General features: G+C 37.9%; 1 protein-coding gene across 2 annotated transcripts in view; it reads right to left on the reverse strand.

The window, feature by feature from the left end:
• Window positions 1-20,280, reverse strand: part of LOC106884216 (propionyl-CoA carboxylase alpha chain, mitochondrial) — an 82,151-nt gene that overhangs the window by 49,689 nt on the left and 12,182 nt on the right. The window contains exons 2-8 of one of the 2 annotated variants that reach the window (XM_089357291.1): window positions 13,889-13,968; window positions 12,406-12,504; window positions 10,621-10,737; window positions 9,051-9,164; window positions 7,296-7,349; window positions 2,459-2,627; window positions 1,963-2,041 (exon numbers count right to left, since the gene is read on the reverse strand). In XM_089357291.1, coding sequence (XP_089213417.1) covers window positions 1,963-2,041; window positions 2,459-2,627; window positions 7,296-7,349; window positions 9,051-9,164; window positions 10,621-10,737; window positions 12,406-12,504; window positions 13,889-13,957 — 701 coding nt within the window. In that variant the 5' untranslated portion in view covers window positions 13,958-13,968. The remainder of the gene's footprint in view (window positions 1-1,962; window positions 2,042-2,458; window positions 2,628-7,295; window positions 7,350-9,050; window positions 9,165-10,620; window positions 10,738-12,405; window positions 12,505-13,888; window positions 13,969-20,280) is intronic. The other variant, XM_014935468.3, reaches the window with a different exon arrangement.

Raw genomic sequence — 20,280 nt, forward strand, 5'->3', positions numbered from 1 at the left:
AACTAGACCCCTCCTCAAAATTTCAGGCCTTGTGTCTATAGTAGAAAGGATAATTATTATTATTTTCTGCTGTTCCAGATCTTTATGTTCCAAGTCAGTGATGAGATTTAAAAAGTAATGAAGAAATCTCTAACCATCTTAATTATAATAATAAAAATAACAACAATAATCATGGCTTCTAATTCAGGCACAAAGCTAGAAATTTTAAGAGGAGGAGATAAGTGGATAGCATCAACTCCAGTACATAGACTGGTACTTTATGTCATTGACCTCCAAACACCTACATATCCCCCCCCCCCCACACACACACACACACACAAAGAGGATGAAAGGCAAAGTTGACCTCAGCAGGATTTGAACTCAGAATATAAAGAGTCTTAAGAAATGCCACGAAGCATTTTGTCTGAGACGCTAACAGTTCTGCCAGCTCAATTCTTTCTAATTTTGGCACAAAGCCAGCAGTTTTGAGTGGAGTGGTTATGTCAATTACAATGATGCCAACACTTGACTGGTACTTTATTTTTATTGATCCTGAAAGGATATGAAAAAGAAAAGGCTATGTTTCGATGTAATGACAATTACTGTCATTGAAGCACATGGCTTTGTTTACATCTAATCGGCCTTTTCCATAAAGGAGGGATGGGAAATGACTGGGGAAGACGGTACGGTGAGCCTCACCGACCATCACTTTATTTCTTTCTTTCTTTCTTTGTCTCTCTCTCTCTCGGTCACCGACCATCGCTTTCTTTCTTTCTTTCTTTGTCTAAAGGTTCTTCTGTATCTATGAAACTTCCTCTCTAGTTAGTGGTTATGCAAAGCAGAAAGGCTCACCGTACTGTCTTCCCCAGTCATTTCCCATCTCTCCTTTACGACCTTTCATTATTTTTATGCACCCTTTTAAAGCCTAGCCACCCTCATGGGCCTGGTTTCCCGGTTTCTATGGCGTATGTGTTCCCCACCAGTTGGATGGGACGCCAGTCCATCGCAGCTTTACTCAAGAAACAGGAAGAAAGAGTGACAGAAAGTTGGGGAAAAAGAGTACAGCAGGGTTCGCCACGATCCCCTGCTGGAGCCTCGTGGAGCTTTAGGTGTTTTCGCTCAATAAACACACACAACGCCCAGTCTGGGAATCGAAACCACGATCCTCCAACTGCAAGTCCGCTGCCCTAACCACTGGGCCATTGCACCTCTAAAGTTTACATTAGCAGAATTTTAACTTAGAACATAAAATGCTGGAAGAAATGCTACAAGGCATTTTGTCCATGCTAACAATTCTGCTAGCTCACCAACTTAATAAACATAATGATGATGTTAACAATAATAATGATGAGCATCATTTCAAATTTTGGCACAAGGCCAGCAACTTCGGGGATGGGGGATGTCAATTACATTGCCCTCAGTAATCAACTGGTATTTATTTTATTGACCTCAAAAGGATGAAATTCAAAGTCAACCTCGGCAGATTTTGAACTCAGAATGTAAAGACAGACAAAATGCCACTAAGCATGTTAACAATTCTGCCAGCTCGTTGCCTTAATAATAATAATAATAATAATAATAATAATAATAATAATAATAATCCTCTTTACTATAGGCACAAGGCCTGAAATTTGGAGGAGGGAGATGCTTAATTACATCGACCCCAACACTCATCTGGTACTTATTTTATCAACCCTGAAAGGATGAAAGGCAAAGTCAATAATAATAATAATAATAATAATAAAGGTTTCAAAAATTGGTACAAGGCCAGCAATTTTAAAGGGAGGAGGTTAGTTAATTACATTGATGCCAGTGTTCAATTGGTTCTCCTTTTATTGACTATAAAAGGCAGAACACCAGGATTTGAACTCAGAATTTAAAGAGAAGAAAATCTAAGCTGTAATGATTCTGCCACCCACCAGTGAAAACAGCCAGAGCTAAAACATTGATATTGAAATTTGAAATCTTAGATCAAACTGTTACCTTGCTTCTTTATCACTTCTGGCAATTCTCATCCCTTTTCCACCACCACCAGCTGAGGCCTTGATCATAACAGGATAACCTATTTATAGACAGTCAAAAGAGTTGTTATTTAAGGATGAACTCTGACACAGTTTATAATATTAGATGAAATGGCTATAAGGTGAAGGTATTTGACTACTGTACATATAGCCAGGAGTTCTTTACAAAAGACAAATAAATGTGTAAAGTAACAGTTAAGGGGAGAAATAGGGAAGGACAGTTTCAGATACACATACCAGCATGCATAGATATGGCAGACATGTAAACCCAACAGGTAGGTTTATAGGTAGTCAGAGAGAAAGATCAATGCATGAATAGAAAACTAGACAGATTGGGTAGAGAAATAGCTTGACAAATAGTCAAATAGATATAAAGGTAGGAACATAGGCAGACAGGTAAATATAGGTAGAAAGATGGAAAGAAAAAGAGACTTTAAGAGAGAGAGAGAGAAACATACCAATTTCATTAGCAAGTTGCACACAATGCTCAGCGTCTTGGACTTCACCATCAAACCCAGGAATAAGGTTTACCTGAGCTTCACCTGCAATGCGTTTACTCTCAATTTTATCACCCATAGACTGGATAGAGGCACTGTTTGGACCAATGAAGGCAACACCCATTTCATCCTAAAAGGAAACCACAGAATGGTTTATAAATATTAATTCATATCAGGGGTGGATGTGTGGTTAAGAAGTTTGCTTCCCAACGACATGCTTTTGTTCAGTCCCACTGAGCAGACCTTGGGCAAGAGTCCTCCACTATTGCCCAGAGCCAACCAAAACCTTGTGAGTGGTTTCACTAAACAGAAACTGAAGAAACTGAAAGAAACCTATTGTGTGTGTTTGTGTGTATGTTTTATATATATATATATAAATATGATTGATAGATAGATAGTTGTTGGATAGGTGTTGACTACTCATGAGTTGACAGGTTCTATTTTACATCCTGCAGGGTATCCAATCACCCTCCTTATCAAGCAAGCTTGGAGGGGTTGCTAGTTTAGTCGCCAACGACCCAACTATACAAAAGGCTGTACTAGGTTACATGTTACCATGGCTCTGATATAAGGACAAGCTGAAGTGTAACCTCTCAGCAGTCAATCATCATCATCATCATTTAACGTCCGCTTTCCATGCTAGCATGGGTTGGACGATTTGACTGAGGACTGGTGAAACCAGATGGCTACACCAGGCTCCAATCTGATTTGGCAGAGTTTCTACAGCTGGATGCCCTTCCTAACACCAACCACTCCGAGAGTGTAGTGGGTGCTTTTACGTGCCACCGGCACAAAGGCCAGTCAGGCGGTACTGGCAATGGCCACACTCAAAATGGTGTATTTTATGTGCCACCTGCACAACAGCCAGTCCAGGGGCACTGGCAACGATCTCGCTCGAAAGTCCTTACACATGCCACGAGCACAAGTGCCAGAAAGGTGATGCTGGGCACAGGTGCCATCACGAGTTAGCTTTCGCTTGCCCCAATAAATCTTCGCAAGCTGAGTTTCGTGTTGCCATCACGATTTCGCTTTCCCCAATAGCTCTTAACACATAACACCTTTGAGCAAACAGTTGTGGAGGGAACAAAATGGAGATCATCACTTGAAAATGGTATAGGAGACTTTGTTTTAACTAGCATTAAGAGGCTTAGGGCTGCAAGGCAAAGGTGAAAAGCAGCTGCAAATATACTGCCTGCACTGACCCATAACTCCCATACTTGCAACATCTGTGGGCTTCATTGCAAATTGTTGGCAGGACTCAAATGTCACATTTGACAAAAGTATTATGAATGACAAAGTGTAGGTTGTTGGATCCTCATACGTCAAAACCGACGGGAGAGTCCATCACATATATAATTGTGAATGGATGTCCATATCACACAAGCAGTGTGATATGGACTCTACAAAACATGTCAAACCATGATGAAATATTACATTACCTTATTTGAAAACAGGTGAGGGTCAGTGAAAGGAAGGGTATCTGACCACAGAAAAATCTACCTAAATAAATGCCATCTAACCCAAGTATGCATGGAAAAGTCAGTATTAAAATGAAGATAAGGATGGTGCTTAAATATTGCAAGAGATGTGACAAATTACTCAGGTCTAATAGAGTGAATGACAAATTTAATTCCAAGTTGATATATTTCATGTTGCTTCAGTCCATTCAGCGGGTTAAAATGAGTAGTACATGTATTTCAAAGGGCTGACCTTGTCACATTCTATGTAAAGGAAAGATTAACCTTTCTACGGCCACCATGTTTTACCAAAACACACATCCCAGAGACTAATATAATACTTTCTTAAACATATATGGCTCTCTGTTAGATACGATGACAAGTATTTCAGTTGAACTGACCAATGGAACAGCCTGATCCTGAAATTAACATGCAAGTGGCTGAGCACTCCACAGACATGTGTACCCTTAAGATAGTTCTCAGGAAGGTTCAACATTACACAGGATGTGACATGGCTGGCCCTTTGAAATACAGGTACTATTCATTTTTGCCAGCTGAGTGGACAGAAGCAACATGAAATAAAGTGGCTTGCTCAAGGACACAATGTGCTGTCGGGAATCAACCTCACAATCATGAGACAAATACCCTAACCACTCAGCCACGCCTTCACAAATACACACACGTGTGTGTGTATCTAAGTACATGCGTGTGTATCATCAACATCATCATTGTTTTAACATCTACTTTTACCATATTTGCATGAGACAGAATTCATTGAGGCAGCTGTTTTATGGGAAGATTCCCTGTTGCCAACCCTTGCTTAATTCCCAGAAAACTAATACAGCCCCTATGATTGGACATGTTTATATATATATATATATATATATATATATATGAGTGTAAATGTGTCTTAACAGCAGGTAATGGTCGTAAACAAGTGTCACTGTCGTACGTGCGGTGTTGTATATTTCTGATCTTCCATGTAAATATGTCTTACTTTGGGAAAATATTACTTCACTTAGTAATAGGTGACGGTTGGCAACCGGAAGGAAATCTAGCCGTACAAAATCTGCCTCAGACTCTGCACAACCCACAAAAGCATGGTGAGATGGACATTAAAATGATGTCAATGTGTCAATATGTGTTCGGCTGTGTGTCTGTGTATACATATATAATTAATAGCTACAAAAGTAGTATTAATACCAAAAGATAATCTTGATCTCCAACATAATGTAGAAGTTGTGTTAGACTACAAAATACTGTGTCATTCATCTTGAGAGGATCTCTCATAAGGACTCATCATTATTATCATCATCATTTAACGTCCGCTTTCCATGCTAGCATGGGTTGGACGATTTGACTGAGGACTGGTGAAACCAGATGGCTACACCAGGCTCCAATCTGATTTGGCAGAGTTTCTACAGCTGGATGCCCTTCCTAATGCCAACCACTCAGAGAGTGTAGTGGGTGCTTTTATATGCCACCAGCACGAAGGCCAGTCAGGCGGGTACTTGGCAACGGCCACGCTCAAAATGGTGTATTTTATGTTCCGCCCACACAAGAGCCAGTCCAAGGGCACTGGCAACGATCTCGCTCGAAAATCCTTACACATGTAACGGGCACAAGTGCCAGAAAGGCGACGCTGGGCACAGGTGCCATCCCGATTTTGCTTTCGCTTGCCCCAATAAGTCTTCACAAGCTGAGTTTCATGTCCAATGAAGGAGACGACGTTGGCATGGGTGCCAGTCGTCGAATTTAGTTCGATTTCGATTTCACTTGCCTCCGCAAGCGGAGTTTAGTGTCCATTGACGGAAAGGTACGCATAAGTGGGCTGGCTATACCCCTGGCAGAGGCCTTGAATTTAGGTCTCACTTGGCTTGCTGGGTCTTCTCACACACAGCATATTTCCAAAGGTCTCGGTCAGAAGTCATCGCCTCGGTGAGGCCCAATGTTTGAAGGTCTTGCCTCACCACCTCAGCCCAGGTCTTCCTGGGCCTACCTCTTCCACGGGTTCCCTCAACTGTTAGGGCGTGGCACTTTTTCATGCAGCTATCCTCGTCCATTCTCGCCACATGTCCATACCAGCGCAATCGTCTATCTTGCACACCACAACTGATGCTTCTTATGTTCAGCTTTTCTCTCAAGATACTTACACTCTGTCGGGTATGCACACTGACATTACTCATCCATCGGAGCATACTGGCTTCATTCCTTGCGAGCTTACGCATGACCTCAGCAGTCACAGCCCATGTTTCACTGCCATGTAGCATGGCTGTTCGTACACATGCGTCATACAGTCTGCCTTTTACTCTGAGTGAGAGTCCCTTTGTCGCCAGCAGAGGTAAGAGCTCTCTGAACTTTGCCCAGGCTATTCTTATTCTAGCAGCTACACTTTCAGCGCACCCTCCCCCACTACTAACTTGGTCACCCAGATAGCGGAAGTTATCTGCCACATAAAAAAACTAACTTCCTAGTTAACCTGACTTTGATATTGCTGCACCTCTTATGTGTCCCAAGCTTGCACTGGGTACATCTTATAGAGTTACTACCTACACCTTTTCTACATATTGAGCAGGGCCATCTACCTGAAGGGGTTTGTGTTTTATCTACCTTCCTACTTATTAGGACTTTGATTTTAGTGCATAAAAGCATTCATAATTAGACAGACACACACACACACACATATATCCGATATAAATAATTGGGAGAGAAAACAATCTACGTGATGCATAAAATATTTATGTATATGTTTAATAAATAATGTTTATGTGTGTGTACACACAACTGTAATTTTCAAACAATCGTAGCCAAATTAATGATATCACACACACATGCATAAATACATAAAATTATATGTGTCTATTAATAAAACAGAATTAATCACATCCAAGTAAAAACTCTGCAATGAATGCAAAGTTAAATTATTTATTCAATTAACACACACATATCATCATCATTTAACGTCCATCATCCATGCTGGTATAGGTTGAACAGTTTTACATGTGCCGCTAAACCAAAGGATTGCACCAAATTCCAGTCTGTTTTGACATGGGTTTTTAAAGCTGGATGCCTTTCCTAACAGTAATCGCTTTACAGAAGGGAAAGTGCTTTTTACATGACACCATCACTGGTAAGGTCACCAAGTAACTTGCAAGACAAAGATCCCCTAATTGAGAGGGAAAGTGGTGTTGAGGGAGGTGGCCTTGTGCCAGGAGATGAGAGGTTAGCTACAGTATGACAGAGGGACAGAAACAGGTGTCTTGCTGTAGAGGAGATACATGGTTACTGCAATCAGAGGGAGAGAGCAAGCAAGAGAGAGAGAGAATAATTTATAGTCATACCAATTTAGCTGCAAAAACCGTATTTTCTGACAGAAAGCCATAACCAGGATGGACCTGAAATAAACAAATACGAAAATTAATCAACAATAACTGATTACAATCTTTAAACATTAACATAATTATTAAATGCATGTCAACAGAAACTGATAAAGCAGTGAGTTGGCAGAATCATTAGCATGTTGGACAAAATGGCATTTTGTTTATCTCTATGTTCTGAGTTCAAATTCTGCTGAGGTCCACTTTGCCTTTCATCCTTTCAGGATTGATAAAATACCACTTCAGCAGTGGAGTCAATTTAGTCAACTTATCCCCTCCTTTGAACTTGCTGGCCTTGTGCCAAAATTTGAAACCAATATCATTATCATCATCAACATCATTAAGTGTGGTGGATTGATAGAATCATTACAACATTGGTAAAAATACCTTGCAATATTTCTTCCAGCTCTTTACTTCCTGACTTTAGATCTTATCAGGGTCAACTCTGCCCTTAAGGTTGTGGACTAGAATTTTTAGCTTTGGACAAAATAGTTAACTACATTTCTCTTTTAGTTCTTTACATTCCAAGTTCAAATACTGTCATGGTTAACATTGCTTTTCATCCTTTCAGGGCTAATGGTATCAACTAAACCCCTCTCACTAAAACTTCTAGCTTTGTGCCAAAATCCACTAAGGCAAAGGTATTGTTTGCAGTCATGTTTGTTTGTTTGTTTGTCTGTGGACACGATAACCAAGAACCACTGCATGGATTCAAATGAAACTTTCATGAATGTTTGGCCTCATGACTGGCATGAACTGATTAGATTTGGGGATTGATCTAGTACCAGACAAGGATTCTGGATTATTTGTTTATATTTATTTTACATGATTACAATCTTATGTTAACTTTCAAGTCTTTCTCAATTATCTCCCTTTAGGCTGTAACTATTTTGAATGGTGAATTTAACTTTGGCTTGTATTAGATAAGGATAAACTATTTATTACTGTTACTAAATTTTCTACAGCCACCTTTACATTCCATAACTACCACTGGGATCAATCAGGTACCAGACAAGGATTCTAGATTATTTTTCTGATTTTTTTACTTAATTTTTGAGAGCAATCAGGTTCGTTTTTAGTATTCTCGTTTGTAAGAACAATCAAGTTTATTTCAGATATTCTCATTTCAAAAATCATCTCTGGCTAATCATTGGGACGACATTGGTGTTGCCTTGGCAGAGGTTTGTGCTCTCTGAGTGCTCTTGTTATTATTATTGTTATTATTATTATTATTAAGGCAGCAAGCTGGCAGAATCATTAGCATGCTGGGTAAAATGCTTAGTGGCATTTCATCCATCTTTACATTCTGAGTTCAAATTCCAGTGAGGTCAACTTCGCCTTTCATCCTTTCAAAGTCGAAATAAGTACCAGTTAAGTGCTGGGGTCAATGTAATCAGCTAGTCCCCTTCCTCAAATTGTCAGGCCCTGTCCCTATAGTAGAAAGGACTATTATTATTATCATTATTATCATTTACAATGTTTCATATAGAAAGAAAACAAAGAGTGATAGGTTGTTGTAAGACAAAAAGAAAAACAGTTGAAAGAGGAGAACAGAGTGGGGGATAAGAGAGCAGAGGAAGAAGAGAAGAGGGAGTGAGAAAAAGGAGAGAGAAAAGAAGGAATGAAGAAGAGAAAGTGAAGAGAAGAAAGAGTGAGAATGAGAGAGATCGGGATAACAAAACAAGAGAGATAGAGGTAGGAAGACAAGACAACACTTACGGCTTGAGCTCCTGTATCTTTGACAGCTTTCAAAATGGCATCCATGTCAAGATAACTTTGATTGGTTGGCGCTGGCCCTATACACACAGCTTCATCTGCTAGTTGGGCATGTAGCTTTTGTAGAAATAAAACAACAGTTTACTTAGATGCATACAACTCAATAGATAAATTTAAGATAATGTTTTGGGTTTTTCTTTTTTTTTCCATATTACTCTGTCAAATGTAATGACTATTTATTCATATTATTTTGAATTAATCATGCATTATCTCACAGTTTCAAGATTTCAATGACATGACTGTTTATTTTTAGAATAACATAGCAGGGTAGGTGTGAGAGGCTGGATCTGGCTGTAGAATACTGGATATGTTGGTTTAAATGCTAAATGCTGAAGACACTGCAAGTGCGAGGTGCCAACTATCTTAAGCAATTAAATAAAATGTTTTTAGTAATCAGTTTTGCCTCTCGTACACACTAGGAGAACAACAGTTAAGTCAAATAAGCAAATATAATCATTCATCAAAAGGTGCTTGTGTAGTATACTTAAAATCAGATGGCCCGAACACATAAGCAATATGGAGCTATGGCAAAGAATGAATCAAGTTCCGATTAGGGAGCAAATATTTAAGAAAAGTGAAAGTGGATTGGTAGCACAATTAGAAAAGACACACCAAATGCAGCGAAAAGCGCTTTACAGTGGAATCTGGATGGATATAGAAAGAGGGGTAGGCCTAAGAACTCGTGGCGTAGATCAACACAAAAGGAACTAGAGAAAGGGGGACATTCATGACAGAGTATATGTATAGAAACGAAAAATTATGCAACATGGAATTCAATTATAAGTGGCCTATACTCCACGTGGCCATCACTACACTGCTTGTAAAAATATTTGTTAATCATGCATGTACCATCTTTTAATAGTAGACTGTTATATTGTGAAAGTCTCGTTAGTTGTCACTATGGTGACAACAGTCTACCTATGTATCTTCCACACACACACTTTTTCTCTCTCTTTTTTTCAACAACCTATCATTATAGTGAAAGCTTTTTCTTAGGTGTGGCACTGTCTCTCTGTTGAAAGACAGAGGCAGAAACACACACACACACAAAGAACTAAAAAAAAAACCTGTGACATGTTTTAATACCTCCCCTTCTTTCCCTCCCTCTAATATATATTCAGACAGACAGAACCACTTCTCCTTTATAATATAAGATTTATTAAAATATGTCATTATTAATCAGGTGTTTGCAGCATGAAATTTTGAAGGTTTTAATTTTGATCACTTTAAAATGAGAAATTTGTATCATAGACTCAAGGGTGGTCTTAGGCAGGTTGGTATCAAAAGGTATAAGAGTTGACAAAACTGAATCACAAACCAACCAACCACAGCAAGTTTCAGGTGGCTTGGTATCAAAACAGTTAACTTCGTTTTTTATAAAATCAAAAACTAAGGGGTAAATCTGTTTTAGACAGATTAAGTAGTTCATCACATGCAATTTTTCTGGGCACAATATAATCTTATATGCTATGTATTGTTAAGAAAGGGAAAAAAAAAGCAGAAAACATTTTACCGCCATTGAGTCAATGTCACTGTGAACAGCCACAGTCTTGATGTTCAGGCGACGACATGTGTTGATCACTCTCACGGCAATTTCACCACGGTTTGCTATCAAAATTTTATCGAATTTCTGTAAAAGAAAAATTTGTTTATCATAGTCATCATCATCATCATTTTAAAGTCCATTGCATGAGTCAGTCAGAATTTGGTGGTGTACACTTTCTACAGCTGGATGTCCTTCTTGTCATCCACCATCATCTGTTTCTAAGCAAGATAATATTTCCCCATGACTGGACATGATTTTAGGGAGGAATGGAAGAAATGAGAGACTCCGCTTGTTTGACAATTTGTAATCATTTATCAAGACAAGGAGAGAGACACAGACACAACAGACTTTATTCAGTTTCCACTAGCAAATCAACTCACAAGGCTTTGGTCAGTCCAGGACTATAATAATAAACACTTGGCTAAAGTGTCACGCAGTGGGACTGAACCTGAAACCATATGGTTGGGAATTGAACTGCTTAACCACACAGCCATGCTCACATCTAGAAGTGTAATTTATGTAGATTTATATTGAAATTTTCATAGCATTAATAAAAAACACAATAGCAAAACAGATTTTTAAAATTGTTTTACATCACTTTCCTCTAGAGAAATTTGTTTTTACAACTCTTCCTACAACTATGGAAGTTATTTTCTATTTATTTAATGAAGCAGAATTAAGCCTTTTTCATGCAGTAAAACAAAAACCAAGATATACATACAAAGGGAGAAATAATTTTAGAGGAAAAATTATTTATATTTTGGTGGGTATTATTAATTAGCTTTGATCAATTAACATTAAGAATAGGCACAGGCATGACTGTGTGCAGTTTGCTCCCCAACTATGTGGTCTCGGGTTCACCCCTACTGTGTGGCACCTTGGGCAAGTGTCTTTTACTAAAGGCCCAGGCTGACCAAAGCCTTGAGACTAGATTTGGTAAGCAGAAATGAAAGAAGCCCCCACCCCACCTCATGTGTATGTGTTCCCTTGTGTTGACTTCAGATGATGGTTGTAAATAAGTATCAATGCCATACAGGCAATGTTGTGCATTTCTAGTCTTCTGTGAAAACATGTCTGACCATGAGGAAATACTACCTTGCTTGGAAACAGGTGAGGATTGGCAACAGGAAAGGCATCCAGCCATAGAAAATCTACCTCAACAAATTCTATCTGAAAACTGGATGTTAAATGATGATGAAAAGCTATAGAACATAGTCAGCCAAACAATTACATCATTCAGAGATAAAATACACTAAATATACCATATCTCCACTGAGTTGAAGATGATACTATCTACCCTGGACATAATGCATTTTCTCTATTTAATCTGTCGCTAAAGATAAACTACAATAAAACAGTTATTTGGTAATGCATTAATTTACATTACTGCAATATATCAGCGTGTTTATCTAGTTTCAGCAGAAAAGGCAGTGTTCTTAAAATGGTGTTGTAACAGTATTTTGAACAATTGTAAATTTGTCTGGACAGAGTGAAAGAAAATATTCTTAAGAGCATGTTGTAATAGAGTTCTTAAGATATACAGAGTGACAGAATTTTACATAGTGCCTCCATTCTTTTAGTACCTGGTAAGAGTGATTCTATCCTTCTGTAGTGTAGCAGCATTAGCAGAGTTCATTTCTAAAGAGTTAAGGTTTATAGATAGAGAGAAAAAATGTTAAACCACATTAAGTTCATGTAGGAAGAATTTGATAATCCTTTGAACAATGTTGACAACTTTATTTCCATACTCACCATTTCATTTTTGTCAAATGCATCGTTCCAATAGATATCTTTGGAAAGTTGAGATGCAGAATTTGTGGTGCAAAGGCATCTTGTAGAGTTTCTGTAAATCTGAAATATTTCAACAAGAGAACTACATTCAGAGAAGAAAGCAACAAAGAACTGGTCAAATCAAAAAGTACAAATCATGGAAGTAACAACACCAAGAATCAAAGGAAATTTATATAAAACTGAGTGATATCTGAACCACAGACAACTGAAATGAGAAAGCATCAGACAAACAACAAAATGTTCAATAGTTCACAAGTCATCAGCCCCTAACTGCATCAATAATAAAAGTAATTATTTCCTTGAATCCTAGTCCACTTAGCTACAAAAAAGTACCACATAGTTGTATTGCTCATACTAAAATTAACCAAGTGTTTTGTTGGTTTGCAATGTGAAGTTCAACTCTTCCTGTCAGTGGTTGTCATTCAGCAGTGTTGGTTCCCTACTCGTATCGCATGTGTGTGGGGGGTGTAAAAAAAGGTGCACAGTTATGACTGTGTAATTAAGAAGATTGCTTTATTTCAGATTCAGTCCCACTGCAACAGCATCTTGAGCATGCGTCTTGTATTATACTTAGAGGCTGACCAATGCTTTGTGATTGAATATGGTAAAAACAAATTGTATAAAGCCTACCATGCAAAGATGGGTTGGGTGGTTAATGCTTACATTCTGTACTATGCATGAAAAATTCTAGAGCTACAGATGGAGATGATGTTTGTGATATTTCCCTGTCAACAAATTTAGTAGCTCTTCACTTTCAAAGACAAGTGAAATGAAAACTCCCATACTTAAAAGCAGATAAAATTTAATAACAAAAACAGCATCCATTTGTAAAACAATGGCTTAATAATAAGTATTCATCTAACCTATGTAACAAATGAGCAATACATATGAACTTTGGTAACTGCTACATCCATTTTTCCATATCAACATGGATTAGACAAATACAATATTGAGGTTTTATTTTAAAGAGATCATGTCACTACGTAGAAGTTCCCCTCACTGGTTGCTGTTAGTGTAGGCATTTGAGCTACTCTCTCTCTCTCTCCCCTCCATTTCAAGGATCAAATTCATTATCAAGTTCATTGCCATCACAAAACAAAGAACCAAAATGATATTGCTATTCACAATGTCTTTTCTAATGTCTACAATGATCTTACATAGTTCTGTACAGTGAACTTGCAACGATTGCTATCAGTTTGTCTGGAATATTAGAGTGCTTAAGCACCATTTCTATGAGCTTCTCTTATACTGTTCCATCAACATAGCAGCCCAAATCTAGTAAAATGACGGTCAAATCAAGCTAAGGTCAACTTTCCATTTCATCCTTCATGAGTCAACAGAGTAAAGTATCAGTCATATACTAGGGTCAATCTATATAGGCTCCAATACTTGACTAAACTACAATACAGATGTTAGTGGAATTGTAAAAGAAGAAAACTTTCACCTTAATTACTGGACTTTTCATAACTGAACCATTCTGGAATTCCACCCATCTGGACTGCCATATAATCATACTTATTCTTCCTACAAGCAGTTATACAAAGTACATTCAAAAAGTATCTAACCTTATTTTTTTCCCGCCAAAACTAATGCCGCACAAGCAAAATCGTTTGGGTGGGAGGTGATGCTACCCATCTTGCACATGCATGAACATTTTTGTGCTGGCAAGCTGCGTCAGTTCCCAGCTCTTATGCCTAGAGTACAGACATGTAGTGTGCATTCGTCAGATTTTCATTTTCACTGAAAACATCAAGCACAGATATTGCATAAAGTTTTACTAAAAGTTTGGTGATACTCAAGCTCAAACCATTCAGAACAGTCAGCAGGCCTTTGGCAATGATGCCATGGGCAAAATTCAGGTCAAGGAGTGGTACAGCCGCTTTAAACATAGCCATACCTCAATGGAGAGCAAGGCATGCTCAAGCAGTACATCTATAGGCCAAAACAAGGAACCAATTGAGAGAGTTCGGCAAATAGTCATGAAAGACCGTCATGAAACCATCCAGGAAATTGCTCAAGAAGTGGGAATAAGCATGGATCAGTGCATTCCATTTAAATGGAGGATTTGTGCATGCAGAGAGTGTCTGTAAAATTTGTCCCAAGGTGCTGGTAGAGCAGCAGAACAAAAATCTGACAAGCATGCATTATACAATACAGCAAAAATCAGAAAATCAGAGAAGCTTGCGTGTGCAATCTGTGCTTTTTTTTTGTGGGGTGGGGATAATACAAACCTCAACAAATGACAAATCAACTATCAAGTACTAACACAAAAAAAAAAGAATAAAAACCAATGTGAACATATATGTGGTCATTCAACATGCTAAAAATAGCAGTCAAATCTCCCTAAAATTATGCTCTGCCATTTTGAAAATAGAACACAAGATCTGAAAATAAGACTTGATGGTCATGATCAGATGACCAGACTTCCCTTCATCATAGGTCTTCTCATTCAGAGCTCACCTAGAGTAGAAAGAACGAGTAATCAAACTACAGGTTTAAAAAAAATAAATAAAAAACAGACTCTGAGGGAATTAATGTTGGTCTTCATTAGCAAACATTAGTTTGGATAAGTTTAAATCTAATGTTTTAGGCTTTGTTTACTAATCTAAGAAACAGTAGTGGCTACTACTGCTTGCTACATGTAATAACATCAGCAATACAAAACAATGAGCACAAGCTGACCAAGTAAGACCATCATAGGACTAGTGTGCAGAAATTTGAGGGAACCCGTGGAAGAGGTAGGCCCAGGAAGACCTGGGCTGAGGTGGTGAGGCAAGACCTTCGTACATTGGGCCTCACCGAGGCGATGACTACTGACCGAGACCTTTGGAAATGTGCTGTGCGTGAGAAGACCCGGCAAGCCAAGTAAGATCGTTGCCAGTGCCCCTGGACTGGCTCTTGTGCGGGTGGCACATAAGATGCACCATTTTGAGCATGGCCGTTGCCAGTACCACCTGACTGGCCTTCGTAGGATTTTCGAGCGAGATCGTTGCCAGTGCCCCTGGACTGGCTTGTGTGGGTGGCACATAAAAGACACCATTTCGAGTGTGGCCGTTGCCAGTATCGCCTGACTGGCCTTCGTGCAGGTGACACGTAAAAGCACCTACTACACTCTCTGAGTGGTTGGCGTTAGGAAGGGCATCCAGCTGTAGAAACTCTGCCAAATTTAGATTGGAGCCTGGTGTTGCCATCCAGTTTCACCAGTCCTCAGTCAAATCGTCCAACCCATGCTAGCATGGAAAGCGGACGTTAAATGATGATGATGATGATGATGATGATATACGACAGGCTTCTTTCAGTTTCCGTCTACCAAATCCACTCACAAGGCTTTGGTCGGCCCGAGGCTATAGTAGAAGACACTTGCCCAAGGTGCCATGCAGTGGGAATGAACCAGAGACCATGTGGTTGGTAAGCAACCTACTTACCACACAGCCACTCCTTACCATTATTGTTTTTCTAAATACACTACCTTTGTTTCAATTAACTTTGAAAATCATGAAGGATTTAGTAAAATCACTTAGTCATCATTAACCCTTTAAGATCAGGTGTGGCTTATTGACACAACATGCTTTCTTCCATAGAGGATGGGTGTGGCTTATTGACACACTGCTAAATTGTGAAGAAGACAAGTGTATATAAGCCATATTTGCATTATAAGATATTTAATTATCATCTTGTATTTTTTACCCTTTTCTGGTATTTATACCTGGCTTTAAAGGATTAAGCTGGTGTGTGGAACAAATTAAAATTAAATTCTGATGGAAGATTTCAATTCAGATTACTTTAAAACAAAATTTCTATCATAAAATGCAGGGCAGTCTCAGGTAGGTTGGTATATAAAGAAAAGGGGACAAACTAAAGGAATGACAATAATCATTGATTACAGGTAGCACAATCTGAACTGATATCTCAAAACTCAGAAACTGCTTGCTACCTTTACACATTCCTTAAATATTTGACAATGTAGCTAACAGAAATTACCTTTCTACAATTCCACTTCCTCACTCAGTGATGGTTGTATTAAGAAAAAAAATCTTGATATCTATATAAAAGAAAAGTATTAAATTTCATATGCAAGCTCTCATTGTTATGAAGAAAGATAAGGTATACCATCTAAACACCACTGGAGGTGTAACGGTAACAGAAGAAAATATCGTTCTTTCACTCTTATAACAATTAAGATAATACAAAACAGACTGGGTTGGCAGAATCATTAAGACGTCAGAGAAACAAAATGCCTTGCATGTTTAGTTATTGCAATACACATTCAATGTTCAAATTCCACTGAGGTCAACTTTGCCTTTTATTTTTCATGTATGTGGCATGGGAAGAGGAGGGGGCCTTCAGTAAAATAAAGTATCCATCAAAAGACCAGTTTATGTACATAGAAAAGCACAACAACCACCAAACCATCACACTGTAAAACACGGGCTTGGTTTTGTAAATCCTGCAAATTTACATACAAACTCTAGAAGGTATACTATGTATGGAACTTCAGATAATCTCTTCTCATAAGATGGGAGCAATCACTCTACAAAATGAAGACTGGTGTGGCTCAGAAGTCTCCTTCCACTGATTCCCATATGTACATAAAACAAAGGATTACCCAGTCAAGTACTGGGATCAACTTATAGTTAACATTCAGTTTAATCTCCTAAAAAAGTGAAAATAAATTGCCACTAATATCCCAAGACAATTCTTCAAAGTCTAGAGAAGCACTTCTCACCATCAAGCTGATACGAGAAATTGTCTAATAAGTATTGAGTTTTGATATTTAACAACAAGAAATGTAACACAAGTCACAGCTTCTCACACTGCCTATAGACTTAATTCATGCTAAAAGATACAGCAGGCCTAAACAAAAAGTGTAGCAATAATAATAATGCACATATTCAAATGTACAACTGCACATGAATGTACAACTATTGATCTACTGATGGGTATGAGACTGACTCACTAGCGTATATGCACATAGCTATATAGGAGTCACATACTCACTCAGTTACACATTTAGCTACACTCATTTGACTCATGTACATACATGTGTCCTCATCAGATCTTTCCTAGTATTTTTACCATTATACTCTAGCCAAACATTTAACCTCAATTCCGATTTCTCTTCCATATTGTTCATTCTTTTTTAATATCACATTCCTGGTTTTCCCAGTCTTTTCTAACATGTTTGTACAGTACTTCATGCAAAAGACGGGGATTTTTTTGGTTTGACGGGCAACATTTGTTTTCTTAACGAAACACTTTCAAACTTGGGACACTGGTAGAATGTGTCATATAAAACATCTTTTTCTCTTAGCCTTCTTAACAAAAATTAGTTCTTAATAAGTTATTTCATGTTAAAGTTGTCGTATTTCGGTAATTTCAACCAATCACTGATGTCTATTCAGCTGAATACAGTTAGTACCGTAGAATATAAACAACATATTCTAACGGTGTTATAGGATCTTTTCCCTTGGATAAAATTAGTGCCGTTGTTTGTCAACAACAACTATCGGCGGTACTGTTATTTATGACATCGTTCGTGCGTTTGTACTGGTTTTAGCTTTAGGGTTTTAGGGTTAGGGTTCGGGTTTTAGAGTTAGGGTTAGTTTTAGGATTACGGTTAGGGTGATGATTATTTTTGCCATAACCTCACTCATAACCCTAACCCTAAAACCCTATAACTCATAACCATAACTATAACCCTAACCCCAACTCTAACCCTAAAACCCTAACCCTAAAACCCGAACCCAAACGATGTTATAAATAACAGTACCACCGATAGTTGTTGTTGACAAACAACGGCACTAATTTTATTTAAGGGAAAAGATCCTATAACACCGTTAGAATATGTTGTTTACATTCTACGGCACTAACTGTATTCAGCTGAATAGACGTCAGTGATTGGTTGAAATTACCGAAATACGACAACTTTTTACATGAAATAACTTCGAATACAAAAATTTGTATCTGTTCTATAACACAAAATATACAAGTATACAAAGTTTGAAAGTGTTTCGGTACCAAAAACACTACATAAAACATAAATGAAAAATGTTGCCCATCAAACCAAAAAGATCCCAGTACTGCATTGTGCATGAAAAATGTCTTCTGATAGTATTCCAGTTCTTTTCGATTCGATTAGCTGCTCACCATCTATGCAATTTACCCAACATTATTAGTCTTGCATTCATACTTTTCTAATGCATGTTTCTTCATATACTTCACATCTGCAATTCCTGCTCTATCCTCTGCATCATTTCATTCAATTCACTGTGAATGGAAATTTTCATTGCCAGACGAATCATGTAGTAAGAATATTTAGCAATCACAGTTCACTAGAATATTACCTATATCATTAAAAAAATCCGACCGATCACGATTTCGCATAGAATCGGCTCCAACAACAATTTCATCTTCAACACACTTCTTTCCAAGCCAAGCCACCACTTTATACTCAGTGCAACTAACCCCACTTAAAGCAAACAGTGGACCGAAGCTGACCCAAGCACTGGAACAACACAAAAGCAATGAACGCATGCCAAATGAGTGACATCAACAGACAGTAGCACAACCAGCAGCTAATCACAATGGACGAACAGCAACAACAAATATAAGGACCAACTAACATTTTCACTGTAGCTAAAGTCACACCAAATCCAAGAACAAGACATTTTGTCATTCATAGTAACAACATTTTTGTTTACATATATAAATATTTTTTTTTTTATCAAAAATCTCAAATGGATTTTAGTATTCTTTATCATAACAAACCCCAAACATGCTCAAGATATTGTTAAATCTTTTGCTAAAGGTCATCAACTGGTTACTGTTATCTAAGAAAACCCATCCTAAAGTGATCACAGTAAGTGGCTTCTACAGTTCATATTTTCATCAATTAATTTCCATCTTTTGAGAGAAAAGATTATCTAATAGTGGTATAACTACAGTTTAACACCTCTTACTGTCCAATTTTGTTTATTCATTATTGTCTTACTGTAAATAAAATGATGATAAAATAATATGTTTTATATGACAAGAACCAGTTTTATGTGGTTGTATATTTATAAAGCAAAAGTTTCATTTAAGAAATTATAGTAGGTTTTATTTTTTAAAAATGCACAAAGAATAATGAATATAAATTGTATTCATCATCATCATCATCGTTTAACATCCGCTTTCCATGCTAGCATGGGTTGGACGATTTGACCAAGGACTGGTGGACCAGGTGGCTACACCAGGCTCTAATCTGATTTGGCAGAGTTTCTACAGCTGGATGCCTTTCCTAACGCCAACCACTGCAAGAGTGTAGTGAGTGTTTTTACATGCCACCGGCACAAAGGCCAGTCAGGTGGTACTGGTAACGGCCACGCTCGAAATGGTGTATTTTACATGCCACCTGCACAGGAGCCAATGCTAAGGAAAATGTTGATATATATTAAGAGACAGCAACGGTAACAGACATGTTTCAGTTTAATAGAAGCTCATCAGTGATCAGTAAAACATAGTAAACACAAAACTGCCTGATTAGCAGAGTGAGGTTTATTGCATATACAAAGACAGTTATATGTATACTGAAATTACATAATAAATATCTAAAGTTGGACAGGTTGTACACATATAATATTTAAAGGTTGAGTATGTACAAATAGACATAACATAGCTGAATGGTTAAGTTCATGGTAGAGGTCTGGAATAAGTTGCCCACATAAGTTGAATTTTCTCCATTTTGGCAAAGATTTTTCAATATTTCTTTTTACCACGCACTACAAAATGTGGGAAAAATCTGCGATTTTTTTACCCTTCCTCAGGGGGTTTCAAATTTTGGGGCACTATGGACTT

This window comes from Octopus bimaculoides, chromosome 9, assembly GCF_046866305.1.
Source record: "Octopus bimaculoides isolate indiv1 chromosome 9, ASM4686630v1, whole genome shotgun sequence".
NCBI lineage: Eukaryota > Metazoa > Mollusca > Cephalopoda > Octopoda > Octopodidae > Octopus > Octopus bimaculoides.